At 43.1% G+C, this 18,382-nt stretch overlaps 3 protein-coding genes across 4 annotated transcripts; all 3 read left to right on the plus strand.

Moving 5' to 3' along the window:
* The first annotated feature begins 280 nt into the window (after positions 1 to 280).
* Positions 281 to 5,313, plus strand: LOC135457279 (osteocalcin-like). Of its 2 annotated transcripts, XM_064731763.1 has the most exons (5): positions 281 to 420; positions 907 to 942; positions 3,131 to 3,200; positions 4,457 to 4,503; positions 4,580 to 4,896. In XM_064731763.1, exons 1-5 carry the CDS (start codon positions 354 to 356, stop codon positions 4,756 to 4,758), a joined length of 399 nt encoding a protein of 132 aa, XP_064587833.1. In that variant the 5' UTR covers positions 281 to 353; the 3' UTR covers positions 4,759 to 4,896. The 2 variants fall into 2 exon arrangements, with proteins under 2 accessions (XP_064587833.1, XP_064587843.1); XM_064731773.1 differs by having other exon boundaries at positions 287 to 420; positions 4,457 to 5,313.
* A 2,817-nt stretch (positions 5,314 to 8,130) lies between these two features.
* ART4 (ADP-ribosyltransferase 4 (inactive) (Dombrock blood group)) lies at positions 8,131 to 10,436 on the plus strand. Its single transcript, XM_064731787.1, has 3 exons — positions 8,131 to 8,223; positions 8,748 to 9,465; positions 10,342 to 10,436. The coding sequence occupies exons 1-3, from the start codon at positions 8,131 to 8,133 to the stop codon at positions 10,434 to 10,436; spliced, it is 906 nt and encodes a 301-aa protein (XP_064587857.1).
* A 4,885-nt stretch (positions 10,437 to 15,321) lies between these two features.
* On the plus strand, positions 15,322 to 15,999 carry SMCO3 (single-pass membrane protein with coiled-coil domains 3). The gene has a single exon (XM_064731800.1). It carries the CDS (start codon positions 15,322 to 15,324, stop codon positions 15,997 to 15,999), a length of 678 nt encoding a protein of 225 aa, XP_064587870.1.
* Positions 16,000 to 18,382: the final 2,383 nt, after the last annotated feature.

Raw genomic sequence — 18,382 nt, forward strand, 5'->3', positions numbered from 1 at the left:
TGGTCTCTCCCCTGGCTTTCCAGCATGACATAATGACTTTCAAGTTTGTAAGAAAAATGATTTTTTAAAATCCAGTTGTTTTTCTTCAACAGCCCCATTCAAAACCTCAGATAACATCTTCTGGAAATGCCCCGAGCCATGAGATGGATGCCAAAATGACTGCCAGGACCCGGTATCTCCCAGCCCAAAGGACGGGCTTTGTTTTGGAGCACACACACAGGAACACAAGCCAGACCCCTGATCTCTCCAAGAAATCACAGGATATAAACTGCTGCCCAAAAGCAAGCCCTGAGAACTTCAATAACCTCCAGGAAAGCTCTGAGGTTAGGGAGACTAGCACAGCCAAAGAAGACATGAGGAGTCTGCTGGCACTGCTGATCCTGACTCTGGCCCTGGCAGCACTCTGCTGTTGTGAGAAAGGTAAGGGGACATCTTCCCAGGAAGGCTCTCAGACCTGCTGAGCCCTGCAGCTTGCTGTCAGCCTCCCTCCAGTCTGGGAGAGACACAGAGCTCTGGGGGGAGGAGATCACCCCCAGCCATTGCACAGCTTCAGGTCTCTGCTGGAGAGTCATGGATGAGAGAGGGCTTGGCAGCAGAGACCCCCATCTTTTGCTGGGCATCTTCTTCCACTGGTCACTCACCCCCACCTCTGCTGCATATTGAATTGCAGCAGGGAATTTGAACATTTTTAATATGTTTAAGATTTCAACTGGTTTATCATTTAGTCTCTTTCTAAATGATGGGTGTTAATAAAACCATTTTGGGAGAAACAGAGCTTCTATGTAAGTGGGGGGAGCAGGATCAGTCAGTGGTGGGATTCAGTTACAGAGGAGGATGACTCACAAGCATAGAAGGACTCACAAGCAGACTCCTTTCTGTCTGTCTGTCTGTCTGTCTGTCTTCCAGATCCCAAAGAACCCTCAGGATCTCTCAGTGCTGACAGTGAGTATATCATTCTGCCTGATGCTCAGCTTCATTCTCCTGCATCTTGCCTTCTTTCTCCACTTTGACATGTTCAAGGGCTGAACAAGAACCATGCTGAGTCCCTCTCTAACTCTTCCCTTTTCACTCCCAAACCCTGCAGTCCCTGAGGGGCAGGAGCATGTGCAGCAAACAGAGCCCCTCTGGTGTGAGCAGATGACAGGAGGGCAGCCAGTGCCCCTGCAGCAGCAAGGCCAGCACTGCTCACGGTGTGCAGGTGGTTGGCAGAGCCTCCCTGCTCTGACCTGCCCTCAGAGAGCTGCCCAGAGTGTCTGCTCATCCCCAGGCTGCTCTGAGAGCAGAGGCTGCCCGCATCAATGGATTGTGACATCCCTGCCAAATCCTGCAACAAGGAAACCCTGAAAGAGGGGGGCTTCCTTGGCTGCTCCCGAGTCCCTCCTGTCAGGTCACCTGGGATGCTGGGATTTGCACACCTTGGGTTGTTCGCAACTTCTGCAGCAAGCTGATCCTGGCAGAAATCTGTATGGAAAATCCTTTTTGTCCTCTCATGTCTCTCCTTTCTCACACTTTAAAGGATAACATTGCTGCTGAGAAGCATGAAAGCTGGTATTTTTCCAGCGAGCCAATACAAACACAGATTGGAAAAGAGAAAAAAAGATGTAAAGACTATTCAGGGAAAGGTGATATTTTCTGACAATTCATTAACTGTCAGTTTCTGTGTAGTCAGTATTTTGATCCAAACTAAAGCTCAGTTTGCTTGAGATGGGGTACCTCTCACCTCCAAAGAGAAACACAGCCAAACACTCCATGATGATGAGGGAAGGGACAAACCCCACCATCTCCCCACAGGCAGAGATCTGAGAATCTTTTTTCCCCCAAAGACAGCAACAATTTGGCAGTTTCCATGCTGAAATGTGTATTGGTGTGCTGCTGCCTGTGTTGCTGCTGTGCCAGCACCTGTGCCTACCTCAGCTGTTGTGGGACCATCCCATGGAGTGAGGCTGGGCTGTGCTGAGCCCTGGCTGGGGCTGGGAAGTGGCTGTGCCTGGTGTTTGTGGGGTCCTTCACAGCACCACGGTGTTGGCACAATGACAAATCAAGGGAGCAAAGAAGAAATCTGCAGACATAACGTGTTAGTGGAGAGCAGGGACAAATGCTCTCATGGCTGAAACCTCTGTCATGTTCTCCAGGTCCTGAATGCTGGAATCTTTACACATCTTGGGTGAATTTCTCACTGGGTGATGTTTACTGTCACTATTTTATACTCTTCACCTTTCACGGAACTCTGTACATGTGAGCACTGGTATTTCTGTGTGCTGCTTGTTGCTCATGGCTCATTGGAGGTGCTTTAAGGTCTTGTGGTTGCTATCCCACATCATTCTCAGTCAGAGTCCAGACACAGAAAGGAAGCCAGGACTCTAAAATTAACTAGGCCAGGGAGAGAGGGTGCCATTCTCCTAATTTTGTTCTTATTCATATTTTATGCCTTCTGCACATTTACTGCAGACTCAGATTATGTTCTGTGATAAGGAAATTGAGTTTATGAGAGAAAAAGCCCTTGCTTCACGGAGATATGAAGGCTGCAGTGAAGAGGGAGCTATGAGTGGACCGTGGAATGGGGAGAGATGAATGGAACACTAGGATGGTTTGTGGAAGTAATTTGCTTGTGAAGAAAGCAGATTCTGCTTTTCAGAGTTTGGACTGGTGTCACAGACATATTTTATGAAAAATCCTTTAAGTAGGATTTTTCTCCTGAGAAGCCAAGAGGCCTCAGAAATGAAATGTAAACAATGATTATCTGCTGCTATGGAATGCAACAGGTGCATCTTTGATTGGTGTTGTGATTGTTTTTAATTAATGGCCAATCACAGTCCAGCTGTCTTGGACTCTGGTCAGTCACAAGATTTTATTATCATTCTTTTCCATTCTTTTTCCTTGCCAGCCTTCTGATGAAATCCTTTCTTCTATTCTTTAGTGCAGTTTTAATATATAATTTTCTTTTAACATAATGTATATCATAAAATAATAAATCAGCCTTCTGAAACACGGAGTCAAGATTCTTGTCTCTTCCCATGCTGGAGTTGCCTGCGAATTCAACATTTGGTGACCCCGAGTGAGGATCAGTTCCACAGACTGGTCTGTGTGTTTCAGTGCTGCATCTCTAACCTGATGTGCTCTCTCTTGGCAGGCATCAAGATCAAAAAAGAAGTTGCCAATGCCTTTGTGAAGAGGAAGAAGAGAGCCAGTCCTTATGAATGGTAACAGCTCAGGAGCTGGGCTGAGAGCTGGACCCTGGACCTGCTCTGAAGAAGGGGTGGGAAGGTCATAGGGCATGACAAGGCCTATGTTGTATATCTATATTTTATATATATATATAAAATATAGTATGTATATCTATATTTTATATATATTTTGTTGTATATCTATATTATTACCTTCATGTATTGAAGGAGAAAGGCTGTAGGAGACATTCGGTAATGGAAAAATGGTTCTTTTATTCATTAAAACCCATTTGAAGGCTCATAGCTGGACTCTAGTATTCCTCCCAGGGAGAAAGACAGCACTACTGTGCTAGCTATGGAGACAGCAGGGTACAGATTATAAGGTGCTCCAACCTACAGGGTCATCAGAACCAATTTTTAGGATAATGAGAATCATAGAGCCTTGGTCATTGCCTCTGGTTTCCCACAACAGCTTTGTTGCAGGAATAAGGCTCGATCAGATTGTCTGTTCTTTCTAAAGCTGTAGAACATGTATTTACTTGTGCCAAAAAGTAGGCTATTTGAGAAATTTCAGATAATGAGGGGAAGTTCATACATTTTCTGGAAGAGGTTATTAAGCTACTCTTTCCAATACAGAAATTCATGAGGTGCTGGTGAGATATCTGCAGCGGTGTATACCGTCTTCAGGAAAGATTAACCAAACATAGAAGAGGAATTGAGAATGACATCCAAAGTGTACAGCTGAGACTGTACACTTTGGATGTACAGTGAAAATATTTGGACTTTCTTAGCCTGGCAAAAAAGAAAAGAAAAAACTACATGGAGATAATGCTCCTGTCTACAACAGAAGTGAGGATTGTTAGAGAGAGGTGTTTAAGCTAAAGGAAAATAATGGCTAGTGGGCAAAAGTAAAGGTAAGCAAGAAATAATAAAATAAATATATAATTAAATAAATAACAAAGGAAAAAAATTCCTGCGTAGGTGGTGAATGAAATTGAAGACAAAAAAAAAAGCCAAATCCTTACAGCTTCTGTGGTATCCTTTGCTGATAAAACCTCAAGAGCAATTGATTTAATTTGGGTTCAACCCCATATTTCCCAGCATTGATCAAGCAGCCTAACCCTGTGCAAGCAGATGTTTAACTCAGCATGACCAGTGCTCTGCTGGGTCTCCCTGGAGGACTGCAGGGAGCATTGCTCCAGAGGATCACTTCTTTCCTGTCAGTGTCAGGTGTATGAGCAGCCCCCAGTGCCTGGGCTGAACCTGCAGAGTGGTGTCTGTGTCTCCTGCAGGTACCTGGAGTACTACAAAAGCCCGATGGAGCAGATGCACGAGCGCTGTGAGAACTACCCCCCCTGTGACTATCTCTCTGACCAAGTGGGGTTTGCCCTGGCCTACAACCGCTTCTTTGGCAGGTACTGACCATGGCAAGGTCTCTGCTCCTCGGCTTGGAGCACTCCAAACCCCACAGGAGAAAGAAGCTGTGCTTGGGAAGGAAGGAAGGAAAGCATCTGGACTGGCATCTTCTTCTGTTGTGTCCCTACCGGCTGGAATACCAAGGCTGGGATTATCCCACTTGTTGAGCTTCCATTAACTTTCTTTCATCAATAAAGTCTCTCTTTAAACAACTTTTATTGTATTTTGAGCTTCACCAGAAGACCCTGTCTTATTTCTTTCCACCTGAATCCCCAGCAAACAATATTGGGAAAACAGGGATTAATTTCAAGAAAACCACTGCATGCTTTAGAAACATCACTAGATCTCTTATCCTCTTCTGCAAAATACAGGAGGATTATGGAAGAAGAATGTCACAGTGTGTGTAAATGTGATGGATCTGATCCTGGGATGCTCGCTGTGAAGAAGGAAGAACACCTGCCTCCTGTTCCAATTAATGAGAAAGTTCAGTATTTTCATGTAGTATAATCACATTAAATATGCATCACAGTAGGATCATTTGTAAAGATAGTAGTGTGCAAACACTGACCAATCAGCTTCTGGTACACTCTTCTGATTACTCTGTCATAAAATTTGCTGTATAGCAACAATAAATAAATCTCAAAAGATGTGTTTAAGGAGTCCTTTTAGATGATCCCAACATTTATGTACTGCTTTTCATGACTGTAAAAAAAGACTTTGAATTCTCTTGGTTTTTCTGGTCTTTTGGTTTTGGTTTTGTTTCTTTTTTCCCCAACCAGCTCCTAGTGAAACTAAAAATACCCAGCAGAAAAAAAAAAACCCCAAAAAACAAATGCTCTTCTCCTCTGTTGCTTTTGCATTTGTGCTTGAAGTACCTAGACAGCTAAAAACAATTAAAAAAAAAAGAAAACAATGCTATAAACATTATGAAATTTTAAAAAAAAGAAAATTTGTTCAAGGATGAATTGAAATTGGGGCAGCGTTTTGTTTATTTGAGACAATTGGTAGCTATATATATATATATATATATATATAACGTACATGTGTTTTTATCCTTTTATCCACATATCGTCTTCCCTCTGCACTACTTCATTCTGTCCTCAGACATTAATATTGTACCTTAGCAGCTTTCTGCATAACCTTCCTAATTTACTCTGTCAGCTTTCCTTCCCTGAGGGGTGGACAGCAGATCACACCTCCAAGGACAGGGACTGCGGATGCTCAGGAATCTGGCAGAGTCAAATCTCTGGTTACATGTGAGCTGGTGCAACCACCCTCAGCTGCTCACTGCAATAAATACTGCTATGTAAAGCAGGCTGGTCTGCTGCTTCTTTCTGTTCCTCTGTACAACCTCTACCTGAGGTAAAAGAGATGCCTGGAAGACACGGCCTGCTTTTGTGAAGCCTGAGGAGCAGGAACCCAGTGCATGAGGCTTCCTTCTCCCCTCCCATGCCCCAGAGTGAATTAGAAATGATGACGCTGAAATTTAGGTCATAGGTTCAGCACTCTGTGACACTGAGGGAGAGGAGGGCCAGAAAAGCCTTGTCCTGCAGTAAGGACACAGGAGAAGTCCACAGAGGTGGCTGCTTTACTTGGCGAGCTGCTGTGGCTTGCACTGCTGACACTGATTTTGGCCGAAGAGAAGACAATAAATGCCTTCTCTGCATGTCTTGGTCCAGCGCCTGTGACTGGTTCCTCTATTGACATAAACTAACGGGGCTTCACTGCTCACAGTAAAATCCTCCTCTGAACGCCATGTAGTAAAAATTAACAGAGTGCTTAATTGAAAATAGTGAAATTTTTGCTTGGAAAAATACCAGAGAGATTAGCAGAATCCTCATATCCAGTGTACTAATAGAATAGGGGTATTTTGGTTGTTGTATGCTTTTGTTAGCACAAAAATTTTCCTGTCTCTATTTGCATCTTTCTGTTAGTTTTATATTCTTTCTCTCTCTTTCAGTAAATATTTTTTTCAGGCAAAAAGAGTTACACCCGGAGGCCTCCATTATGTCATCTGCTCTGTGTCATCAGATCTCTTCATGGGCTGAAGTCATTATGACCTTTGGGGATCTGAGCACTCAGATCGCGTTACAAATTTACTGCTGAAAAGGAGGAATTCGATTGTCACTTGGTCAATGCAGCGGTATGCACCGCCACAAATCCTCTGCTGCCATCTTTCGGCCTTTGTATTTGTTGTCGTTAATGATAACTTGCGTTTGGAAATAGAAATTCCTGTCCTCCTGATTCCCTTCATAAGAAACACTCACTTACAGGTCAGAGGGGAAAACCAGGGACATAATTTACAAGTGGATTATATGCAGCTGAACTGACATTTTAATGGGGGTGTTTATCATGACTGCCAAGCCCCCAAGGGAGCCTGTCCCAGTTTAGGTCTGTTTTATCTCTACACAAACAGAGGTGGAGCTGCCTCTGAATAAATTCGTGAGCCCTCCTGTGAACTCACTTTTAGCAGTCAAACAACCACTTTGTGAAATACAGCCCAAGGTATCAGAGACATTCCAGGATGGAGAAGTAGGTAGTCTGCATCCATCACTTCATGGCACTTCATGGCATCATCTCATGTCACCTGCAGCAACTGCCTTGAAAGGAGCCCAGTATGAGACCTTCATGTTGCCCCCCACCCTATCTCAGCAATATTTTGTAGATGCTCTGTCCACAGACTCCAAGCAGCTTCACAAACCTCCCTTATCTCAGGGAATCACTCCATGTCTGGAGGCGCCCTCTTCACCCAAACTATCATTACCAGGCAATGGAAAATGGGCTTCACTTTTCTGTAGTCAGAACCAAAGCCTTGACAGTTCTTGGCCTTTTTTTTCCATACAGAAAAGTTATCAGAGGCCATGGGGCTCTGTGGGTGAATAACTCACTGCCAGTATTTGGAAGGGTGTCCAGAAAGCAGCTGCTAGAGAAAGGTTTGTCTCAGCACAGGATCTGCTTTTACACACTCATTTTGGCTGTGCCAGTGCAAACAGTCCAGCAAAGTGGCACTCTGCAATGCTGTAGGAGGAGGATTGGCAGCACAGGAGTAGAAAGCAGGGGGTGATAAGGAGGAGGAGAGTTAGGTTATCACTGCTTCCAGATGAGATCCCAACCTACCCTGCACTTCTGTGTTGGCTTTATCAGAGTCAACTTCTTTAAAAGAGCTTTTAAACTCTTAACCAGGGAGCAGTCACCCTGACACACCCCTCCTTAGGAGGAGTGCCTTAGACTTCTCCAAGCCATGGTTTTTTTCCGATTTGCAAGAACAACACCAAATACCTTGGAATCAAAAGAACTGTCAAGGTGATGGACATTCATGCCAGCTGAAGTTGGTGCAACCAGACCTTCCTTATGGATTTTGGGCACATTTCTACCAGTAAATTGTCTGCTTGGACTGATTAATGACTTCTGAATTGCAGTGAGAATTTGGCAAATGATCTCTGGTTGAAGAACAGCCACGAAAAACTCAGTGAAAATTACAAACTGCAGAATTTTCCAGTTCAAAGAAAAACAGAAAGAAATAGGTGCAAATTACCTTTCCTTAAAAAAAATGTTCTTTACAGTGTCTTGGGTGGACTCTGGGAAGCTGGTGACACTGGGCAGCCTCCTGCTGCTGATCTTCTCACAAATATTGATAAAAGAGGTAAATATTGTTCTTTATTTGAAATAATGAAATTGCTTATACCACAGATTTTTTTTTTTCCATTTGAAATGTGTTCTTTAAGGAGTTTTGGGTTCAACTTAAACTTTTCTGCTTTCAGTTCCTCTGTTCCATTTCTTACCTGTCTTAATTTGTTTTAGTTACTTGGTTGGAATTTTCCTCTTGTTTGCAGCCAGATTATTTCATAGAGTGTTTGTGAGTAGACCTCATGGAATCTTTCCTCTCATTTTCCAGCCTGTCTATATTGACCAATGCTCCTGGGAGATTCTAATGTAGCACATCCATATCAATTAAGAACTCTGTCATCCTGACCTGTGGTGGGGTATAGACAACAACCTGAGGTTGCTCAGGAGGGTTTTGCTAAAGATTTGCTACCTGCCTTGCTTGCTCTGCCAATAATGACAAAGAGGCAAGGAAAGGGTAAAGAAAAACTTGGCTTGCATCTACAAAGATAAACAAGAAATTCACACTTCTGATGCTTATCTTCATTTGCTTTTGTGTTGCAGGCTGTATCCCCCATCTCAATGGATATGGCTCTGCAAGCGTTTGATGACCAGTATCTGGGGTGCAGGGAGGAGATGATGGAAGAACTGGAGCAAGGAGACTATTTCCAAAAGGAAATAGCTGCTAACAAGGACTACCTGCGTCTCTGGAAGAAGGCTCAGGAGGCTTTGCTGAAGAGCCCTGTAGGTCTGCTGAGGGAAATGCGTGACAGCCATGCCACAGCCCTCATGGCTTACTCCATGAACTCCTCCCTGCACTCCCAGCTGAACTGGGCCACATCCACAGCAGGAATCTCTCCAGAGCACTACAGACACAACTTCAGCTTTAAATACTTTCACTTCTACCTAACAACTGCTATCCAGATATTGAAGGAATGGCAGAGCAGCATGGGGAAACAGAAGTGCTACCAGGTGCACAGGGGTGTAAAGGATTTATATATCGAGGCCAAGGAAGGCAGCAGGGTGCGATTTGGCCGTTTCACTTCTACCTCCCACCTCAGGAGTGAAGCTCAGAAGTTTGGGAATGAAACTTTGTTCACAGTGACCACTTGCCTGGGAGCAGCTATGCAAGGCTTTTCTTACCACACATCTGAGAAGGAAGTCCTCATTCCCCCTTATGAGATATTTCTTGTCAAAAGCTTCCTTCAAACCCAGCAGGGTAACCGGTTGCATCTGCATTCTGTGGGGAACTACAGCAAGTACCAGTGCCAGCTGGTGGAAGGTATTGTACACAGGCTCCCATGCAAGGGGACACAGGACAGGCTGCTCTCCACTGCCCCAGGCAGCCCTCACCAGCTGCACCCACATGGGGCCACACTCAAGGCCAAACCTGTAGCTCACCTGCTGTGTTTGCCTATGAGAACCCCAAGACCCAGCTTTTACCCTGTTTCAGTTTGCTGTGAAACCTGGGACAATCCCACAGCTCACTAAAGAAGAATCAGCAGGTCTCAAGGTTCTTTGCAGCCCCCATTTATCCCAAGTGTTATTGCCAGCCCCCATTTATCCCAAGTGTCACTGCAAGGATGTTGTAGGACTCATGGCTTTGGGTCCCCAGCATTGTTATTGCAAGAGTGGGTGAGATTTGCTTGAACCAAGCAATCTATGCTGGTGTCTTGCAATGCTGCTACACTTCACATTTCAGGACTGTTCTAGGCTTTGTTTCACTACAACAGTGGCAAGCTAACACTTCCACACTTATCTCTGGCAAGCTGAGAGAAGCGTAAACAAAGCTACTGTCATTTTAGCAGTGACCTCTCTCCTAGCAGGGACAAAAGGTATCCTTTGACAAAGAACACACTGAGTTTCCTGGTTATAGAGAGAGCTCTATGCTGGAATACCTCATGGGGCCTATTTCACATCCCTGCCTTTCTGTGAGTCTACCACCAGTCCTTGCTTTTGTCTCTTTGTTCAGCAGTGTGTCAATGTGATCTTTGAGCTCAAAACTATAATTTAGGAATGAGGGTTTGTGCCTCCAAAGCCAAAATAATAGACAGAGTTGAGAAAAAGGCCTTTGTGGGCAGAGGTTGTGTTAGCAAAACCAAAAAGCTTTAGGCAGTGAATAGAGGTCTGAATGACTGCTCTCTTTATTTTCTTTCAGCTTCAAGAAGCAAGAACAGTGGTTATACTGCACTCGCCTCTGCCATTCTCCCAAGTGTGCTTGGAGTTTCCCTGTGCTTGGCCCACAGTCTCTGATTTTCTGGCTGCATCCAGATATGTACAAGGAGCCTTTGGAGTTCCTGCTGCTACAGAAGGTTCAATCTTCCCTTTGCTTTCAGCTGCAACTCAGCAGCTGAGACTGGAACATTCAGCCTGGTTCATCCAAACAGACATTCCCTGTACCATTCAGGTAGGAGGAAGGTTATCTATGGCCTTTCTGAAGACTAGATCAGGGATGACCTTCACTGAAGACAGCTTTGTCCTGAGGCATTCAAGAAAGATACACAGGGACTTTGGACTCCTTACAGATCTCTTCATAGCTTTATTTTTAGTGAGAAAGAGTCAGTCTGTGGGATGTGGAAGGCACTATGGCAGTAAATTCAAGTGGGTAACTGGGCAGCTGTGCACATCTCCTTTGGGGGCAGAGAAAGGTGGTGCCAAGATTGCATTGAGGAGTTGGATTATTGTGTTGGCTGAAGAGACAGAGAAGTGCATTAAGTTGTGCAGATTCTGGCAGACCCTGAACAGCCTTTCTTTGCCACTCTTAAAAAAAAGATGAACAAATATTTCTGGAATGATGTCTGACTCTCAAAAGCAAACAGAGGAAATCCAGAAGTTGTTATTACAGGGGAATTACAGAGGAATAAAGGTGGATATATTTTTTGCTAGATTGTGACATTTCTGAAATCAATTTTCCAAACTGCTAGCCCAGCTGACCCATTCTTCCCCAAGACATTAATTGGAAGAAAACACAGAAAAAATTCTTGACAGCCTTTGCTGGGACCTTGCCAAGCAGCCAGAAAAATATGGCGTAAACAGCTGGAAGTATTCTTTCCCTGATGGCTGCAGGAAGTATGACTTTGACTTGCATTCTCCAAAGTAAGGGAAGTGCTGTAAATTAATTATTCTTACATTGTGATGGCTTTTGGTAATTTTGTGCAAGTCCTAGAAAACAACTACTTTGCATCATCCTCAGAACTATAATCCTTCAGTTTGCATATACTGGTGGGTCTACACAGAACTGAACAGTCATTTTTGGGTGGGGGGAATAGACACAGCAAAGTCAAACTCATAACATCTACATTCAAGGGACAAAGCAATTGAAGACTGAGTAATGACATGTTTTGTCATGTTACAGTTCCCTTAAAATGATTTCTATTAGCCAGATAATACACTGACTAGATGGAGCAAGCATCCCTTGGTAGGTGTAAGCACAAAACATTCTCCTTGCTTGGGTGCCCATCATGATACCATTTTGACTGCTAAGAAAGTTATGTCCTTCTGCTTGCACCTCTGAGTTCTCACAAGGCCAACCAGAGATACACTCCTGGGATAGTGTGCAGCTCAGAGACTGCTCCTGATGTTGCCTTTGCTTGTGCCAGAGCCCTGTAAAGCTGAGCTGGTTGCAGCAGACATTGCATCAGCTATTGTTGTGGTTAGATGTGTAGTCAGAAGTGTTCAAGCAATTGCAACTTCCTGTCCCACTGTATACTTTCAAAACCTTATTTTCAGAACTCAGTTCAACCATCTGCCTTTTCCTCCATTTCTTTCCCATGGCAAAAGGGGTCTGAAATTGCACGAAATGGCAAAATTGATTTTAGCCTTCACTGCTGTTCAGAGCTGAGTCTGGGCCTCCACACCTCTTCTACTCTCATGGCATCAGAGACCTGGCAAACTGCAGCAAGGAAGGATGACTGACACCCCATATCAAGTATTTTCCTCCAACTCAATAGGCCTGCAATAATAGCTATTAATCCTCCCAAAAGATTATTAATCCTCCCAAAGCTATTAATCCTCCAAAAGCAGGAACAAAACTGTCTTCATATTGTTCAAATTATTTTCTGTCTTGTTCCAAAAGATGAGGGCTCTAAAAGAAAAGAATTTGTATCCACTGCAAACACAGAAGACCTGAAATCAGTTTCCAGAATGTGACCCACAGGCAGCTGCCAGCCTGATCAATTCAATTCACTTCAATACTGCACGAAGTATTTCAGGACTACATGGCATTCTCAGTGGAAAATACTCAGCAGTCACAAGCAATTGACATTTCCAGAACTATAGCAGTTAAATCATTTAGTGTTCTCTTGCAGCTTATGTTCTCATGCCCACAGCTCTGACAACAAGAGAGTTTGGCACTCTGACTGTGTTCATTAGAGTTGAATACAGCAGCTCAGCTTTCAGATGAAAACACGTTAGCGATTGCAAAGTGCACATTTTATGCTTCACCTTATATTTTCATCTGAGAGCTCAGCCATCCTCTAGAGTGGAAGCAGTGTTCCTAGTAAGACCCCTGTGGGCTGCAGGTCCACCTTTCTAAGGACAAGAGCATAAAATATGTCTAGCTTGGTTGAAGGCATATGTACACTAGCTTGTACACATAGGACAAAAATAGGACAAAGCCTATTTCCACTCTCTGTGGTGTCTATTCTTCAGTTTATGTGGGACCATTCAATTTTTATTCTGTAATTTGCAGGTGTACAAAAGCAGTCATTGCAAAAATGCATTATTTCAAGGCATAGGTGCAAGCACGAATGTTTATATATACAAACACTAGAAACCAGTAAAAAACATAATCTTGTATCTGTTTGAATTAGAAGTGCTGTCCTACACCTTTTATGTTCTGAGGACAGCAAGTAACACCATCCCCTTTCAGCTGTAGCTGCCTGTGATGGCACCTCTGCAGCAGGCAGGAGGGATTTGTGCAGTACCCATTCTCTCCAGGAACAGAAGGCTTTGGAGAATCTAGTAATTGGGAACTAGCATTGAGTAAACTGAATTCTCTTAAAATTGGAAGGAAGGGAAGAGGAGGAAGAAAATGAGATGAATCTGGGTAAACATCACACAATAGAATTAATGACAGGCAGGCACAGGATGCAGCTGAAGCCCAGCCTCTGGATCCCTAACTCATCACATGCTGCTGGAAAGCACCAGGCGAGCAGAGGGGAAAGAGGCTGAAGTTACTCTCCCATACACATTTCAACAGGAACATTCAGACCAAATCAGGTAGGCAGTGTAAATGTTTAATTAGAAAAGTTTCTGTGGTAAATCTGCACAGAGAAATCTCTGGAGAAATAGAAATACAGAAATATATGTGGCCTGCCTAATTCTAAAAGGAAAATATAAAAGCTAATGAAAGTGCTAATGTGAAGAGTAAGAAGTAATTTTAACATTAGTAGATATAAAATCTAGAGCAGATGTAAGAAGTTGAAATAATCATATGTAATGAACAGATTCTAAAAGTCTTCTCCACACCTGTCTAGTATGTAAAATGCTTGTTGAAGTGCTATTCCTTCTAAAACAATTTGTCTTCTCACTTTCTACCAATAAGGGAAAACAAATGACCTTACAACAAAACAGCACTGGAGTGGAAAGGTTTTAGTATCACACTGAGTCAGAAAGCAAGCCAGCAATATCCCTGAGGCAGGATTGATATGAAATCATAGCCTGCATTATCATGGCTTTATGTTTCCAGAAAATCCCAAACCTTTACTGTAAATGTATTTGGCTCCCTACAGCTTGTATAAGAAGATGTGTTAAGCAGTTTATTCTCTTGGCAGAGATTCAATGTAAGTGGCTGAAAGAAATATACAGTACTGTGCAAAATATTGGGGGAGAAAAACCTCTTCTCAGACTGGCTTGTGTTTCAACACTGAGATTAAAAGTTGGCAGGGGATTGTGGAATTCATTCTGGTTTTCTACAGTGACCTTGTGGGGGAGGGTGTGTTTAGTAAAATACAGCTGGGTCAGTGTCAGATGATTTGCAGCTAACAGATAGTGCAAGAACTACAAAGGACCAAAATGGCACAAAGGTATCTTTTCAAGAAGAAAAATCTGGGTAGTCCCCTACACATAACTATTTGTAGCTCTAACTGCGATATGTAGGCACTAACAAGAAGAGAAACATCTTAGAAAAATGCAAAGCACTGCACAAAAGTGGCCCAGATTTGCAAAAAGAGGGCTGAGACCATGAAAAGTACCAACAAAGTAATGAGTCATCCTATTCATTCATAGTTTTCCCCTGTAGCAAAGATGCTTGCATTTAAGATGAAATAATGTTAAAGCACTTTCACTTTGCAGCTGGTGAAAGGTTAAAGGAAGTGACAGTGTTGATTACAGAATCTTAGTCATAAGGAAATCCTCCATGATCACTGTTAACTCAGTCTCTTTGGACTCTATGTTGGCATGCAGTTTATGAAGAAATAAATATCAGGGAAGGAAATACAGTGAGAGATGTATGTAAGGTGATATAGGTTAGGATGGGGTTATTATAGACAATTTTACTATTCATTATGAATTCATAGGCTAAGCTTCTTAGTATAAGCACAGAAGGCTTATATAGTATCATTTTCTCTTGAATGTTAGAAGAAAAAGGCTATACTGGCATAAAATGCCTTTACTGTGGCACAAACCATATCCACCAATCATCAGGGTTGCTGAAAAATTGAATGCCACTAAATGGATGTAATAGGCTGATACAAAAGAGTGCCTGGACCAACCCTTTAATCTTTAAGCCACATCTTTAATTTTGCTGATTAGATGAGATTGTTCCATTTTTTATTCAACTAGTTCAGCTTCTACCATCTTCAGTTTCCAAGGTTCATTTTCAATCTCAATCTTCAGTTGCCAATGGCTCACATCTATTTTTCCAACCTGCTCATTACATATTTGTTACCTATTTTTGTTGCTCTGAGCATAACTAATGTCCTACAAGGTGCTTTTCCAATCACTTGGCAAAGATCCAGAACAAGAATTAAGATTTCTACATTTACAAACTATGCCTTGGGATTTGACCTGCTCAGTATGAAAAGAACCAGTGGGGCAGAGACAAAGCAGAATTCACTGCTCTTTAGGGGCTATGGTTATGGGTGTTAATCAGAGTAAGAAATGTCTTTTCTCTCTTGAAGTAGCCTACTTCTGAAGAATGGCATTGAGTGACCTCCTTTACCCAGATAATCCCAAGAGAAAGCAAGAACTGATCCATCTGCATCAGGAATTGCTTGACTGTATGTCCACAAATTTCCATGCAACAAACGAGCTGGTTGGAGTGCTGAATGAGCACCTGGGCTGCGCCATTACCCCCATTGAGATGAGAGAGAGCAGTACAGTCAAGGAAAACTGTGAGAACATCATTCAAGTGATGAGTGAGATTCAGCACCAGGTGCAGAAGATTGACAGTGACATGAAGGACAAGCTCGAGCCAGTGCTGTACCAGAAGCTATATGACATCAAAGAGCCCGAGCTGGAGAAAATTGCAATAGCCCAGAGAGTTTTTTCCATAATTTTTGGAGAAGCAACTTCAACAGCTGCAATGGTAGCTATCAAACTTCTTGGCTCCAATCATTTAACTCTCACTGTGAGCAAGCTCATCAGCGTCCTTGCGCAGATTGGGGCCTCTGTTCTTGGGGGAGTTAGCATCACCATCATTGGGCTGGGCCTGGAGATGATTCTCCATGCCATCCTGGGAGCTGTGGAGAGGAGCCAGCTGCTGACAGCTGTGAGGAGCTATGAGAAGCACCTGGCTGAGTTTAAAGCAGCCTCAGAAAAGTACCAGCGTGCCATACATGAAGTGACTTCTTTGGTGAGACAGCAAGTTCAGTAAATGAAGGTGGAGTTCTCTCTCCTGCTGTCACAGCAGCTGCAGCAGCTTATGCCTGCAGAAACCTTTTTGATTCATTATGACAAACAAACTTCTGATGGATTTTATTTTCTTATTTGTGGCAGCAGAACAAGAAAAGAGACAGTTCAGGAAACTGGCACTGAAATACATTAGTAAAGAACTGGTTTACAGGTGATTTGGGGGGCAATGTTTCAAATACTTTGCACCTTTCCTTAAGCTTATTTTCTGGGAAGCACTGTAGGTAACCTTGAACTGTAATTCATACTGGAGACAATAATACAGACTGCTGGACTGGTAGTGGTGAGAAGGTGTGTTTCTATATCAAAGATGACAACACAAAGGGAGAAAACAATTTCAACAAGGCAAAGCATCTGGAGGCTTTATGAAGACATCTGTGGTTGCTAAACCCTTACTGTGGTTTAGTGCTTAATCTGATAGACTGAATTCAATTACAAGAACTAGCTGAAGCATATTTAACTGCTATTTTCTGCCCTCCTAAGGAGCCAGCAAGAGATCTTCTTTAAATAAACTCTAATCCCAGTAGATTGGCAGGTAAGAGAAGCCTGGGCCTACATGCAAACAGACACAACCTTGCTCCACCACTGAGAGAAACCAGCTGCTGCATTCTGGGCGTACCTGGCCATGAATAACCTCTTGTGCTTGTGATGCTCTGCTCCTGCCAACCCACATGTAAAAAATTCTGTCCAAAGTTGCTCTTTTGTTGACTGGAGTGGGATTATACACACGTACAAGTGCCTGCAGGATTGCAGCCCTATTAAACTAAAGTTATTTTCAAGTCTTTACCTGATCCCACCAATGTGGGACTGCCAAGAATATGCTCAGATTCTTCATTTCACAATATACTACCAACTGTCCTTATTTTTCAGATTTTAAAACCAAAACTGGAAGAAAGAACATTATTTGTAGTGTCTTGCTGTGATTTGCTGTGAATTGTTTTTTCTTGATCTTAGAAAAAAAGGTAATTTAAGAATTAATAAAAATGTACATGAGTATTGGAAGACTTCTCTTTTCTGTACTTGCTTTGTTTTGTTTGAGGTTTTTTTTAATCTGAAAACCAATCTTAAACCAAATAATAAATAAGTATTAGAAGCTTCATTATACAAGCAATTATTTTTTTTTTTTTAAAATCAATGATAGACCAATCTAGGAGGGTTGTGCATAGCTTCCTTTTTTTAGTACCCACGTCCCCCATACTAAAATCATATTCAAATTCATACATGTTTGCTAATATTCAATATTAGCAATCTTAATTTATTAATAAGTAGATAATCCCTGTGAAATAAAGAAATGGGTAAGATTCACAACCCTTCCACTCTGGGGTTTGGGGGGGGTTATTTGTTTATTTTGTTGGGTTTTTATTCTCTTCTCTCTAATATTTTCTGACTCCTGTTTTATGCACAAAAGCCACTAGATGGCAATGAAACTGCTGGTACCCAGCAGCTCTGCCAAGTCATCAGGGAGAAAGCCCGGGGATCAGGAGCAAAGATGGGTGCCAGTGACATGCCAGGGCCTGAGAAACTGGGACCAGCTGCAGACTGGGCTATGTGAGCCAGGAAAGGCACTCCAGCGGTGGCAGAAAGCACTGCCTTGCCTGCACGAGGTATTGAGGTGGATAACGTGGTGACCTGAGGCGTCACTTCTCCAAGATGGAACATCTCCTGTCTCCTGACACAGATGGCACTCGGTTTGGAGGTACTCCTGCAGAGGCAAGAGACTGTCAGTCAGCAAAACAGCAATAGCTGTGTGTTGGAGAGGCAGGAGTTCCTGGCTCCTGTTTCTATGTGCAAATGTACACTCTAAACTAGGAATTAAAATCAGCTCTTTGAGAGGTTGCCAATCACTGCTGTATGAGAACAGTGGAGTCAAAGAAAAACAAATCTGTTGTATTTTTCAAGCAATTTGCCCACACGTTCTTGAATGCAAATGCTAAGCAGTGTCAGGGGAAGTGAGGTACACAATGAGGAACACAGAGCTATAAAACTGCCTTTAGGTATATCCTTGTTCCTGGTGGACTTAAAGGAAAGCAGGCTTCTCCAAAACAGATGTAATTCCTGCTCTCTCTAATGCTCTGGCCATAGTCCTATGTTTGGTGGTCCAAAGATGTCATAACCAGTCTGTTGATATTTCCCCTCCAGACTCCTTCAAGCTGCCTCTCAGTGTGACAGGAGTACCAAGTGAAAAATGTGAGAGGACTATTGTCCTCCAAATCGGCCGACACTGCTGAGAGAAAGCAGTCAGGGCTGAGGCAGCTCCACTGTCCCCACTGAGCCCAGGAGTGCCAGGACAGAAGACCCCAAGCCTTGTGAGGTGCAGCTAACCTTTGAAGACTCAGCCATCCCCCTCT

Source organism: Zonotrichia leucophrys, chromosome 1A (genome assembly GCF_028769735.1).
Source record: "Zonotrichia leucophrys gambelii isolate GWCS_2022_RI chromosome 1A, RI_Zleu_2.0, whole genome shotgun sequence".
In the NCBI taxonomy this organism is placed as follows: domain Eukaryota; kingdom Metazoa; phylum Chordata; class Aves; order Passeriformes; family Passerellidae; genus Zonotrichia; species Zonotrichia leucophrys.

Excerpts from the sequence above, each read along its gene's own strand:
- LOC135457279 (XM_064731763.1), top strand. The coding sequence starts at position 354 with ATGAGGAGTCTGCTGGCACTGCTGATCCTGACTCTGGCCCTGGCAGCA. Across the intron at positions 3,201-4,456 it reads AGAGCCAGTCCTTATGAATG|GTACCTGGAGTACTACAAAA; the intron begins GTAACAGCTCAG and ends TGTCTCCTGCAG. Across the intron at positions 4,504-4,579 it reads GGAGCAGATGCACGAGCGCT|GTACTGACCATGGCAAGGTC; the intron begins GTGAGAACTACC and ends CTTCTTTGGCAG.
- ART4 (XM_064731787.1), top strand. The coding sequence starts at position 8,131 with ATGTTCTTTACAGTGTCTTGGGTGGACTCTGGGAAGCTGGTGACACTG. Across the intron at positions 8,224-8,747 it reads CACAAATATTGATAAAAGAG|GCTGTATCCCCCATCTCAAT; the intron begins GTAAATATTGTT and ends TTTGTGTTGCAG. Across the intron at positions 9,466-10,341 it reads CCAGTGCCAGCTGGTGGAAG|CTTCAAGAAGCAAGAACAGT; the intron begins GTATTGTACACA and ends ATTTTCTTTCAG.
- SMCO3 (XM_064731800.1), top strand. The coding sequence starts at position 15,322 with ATGGCATTGAGTGACCTCCTTTACCCAGATAATCCCAAGAGAAAGCAA.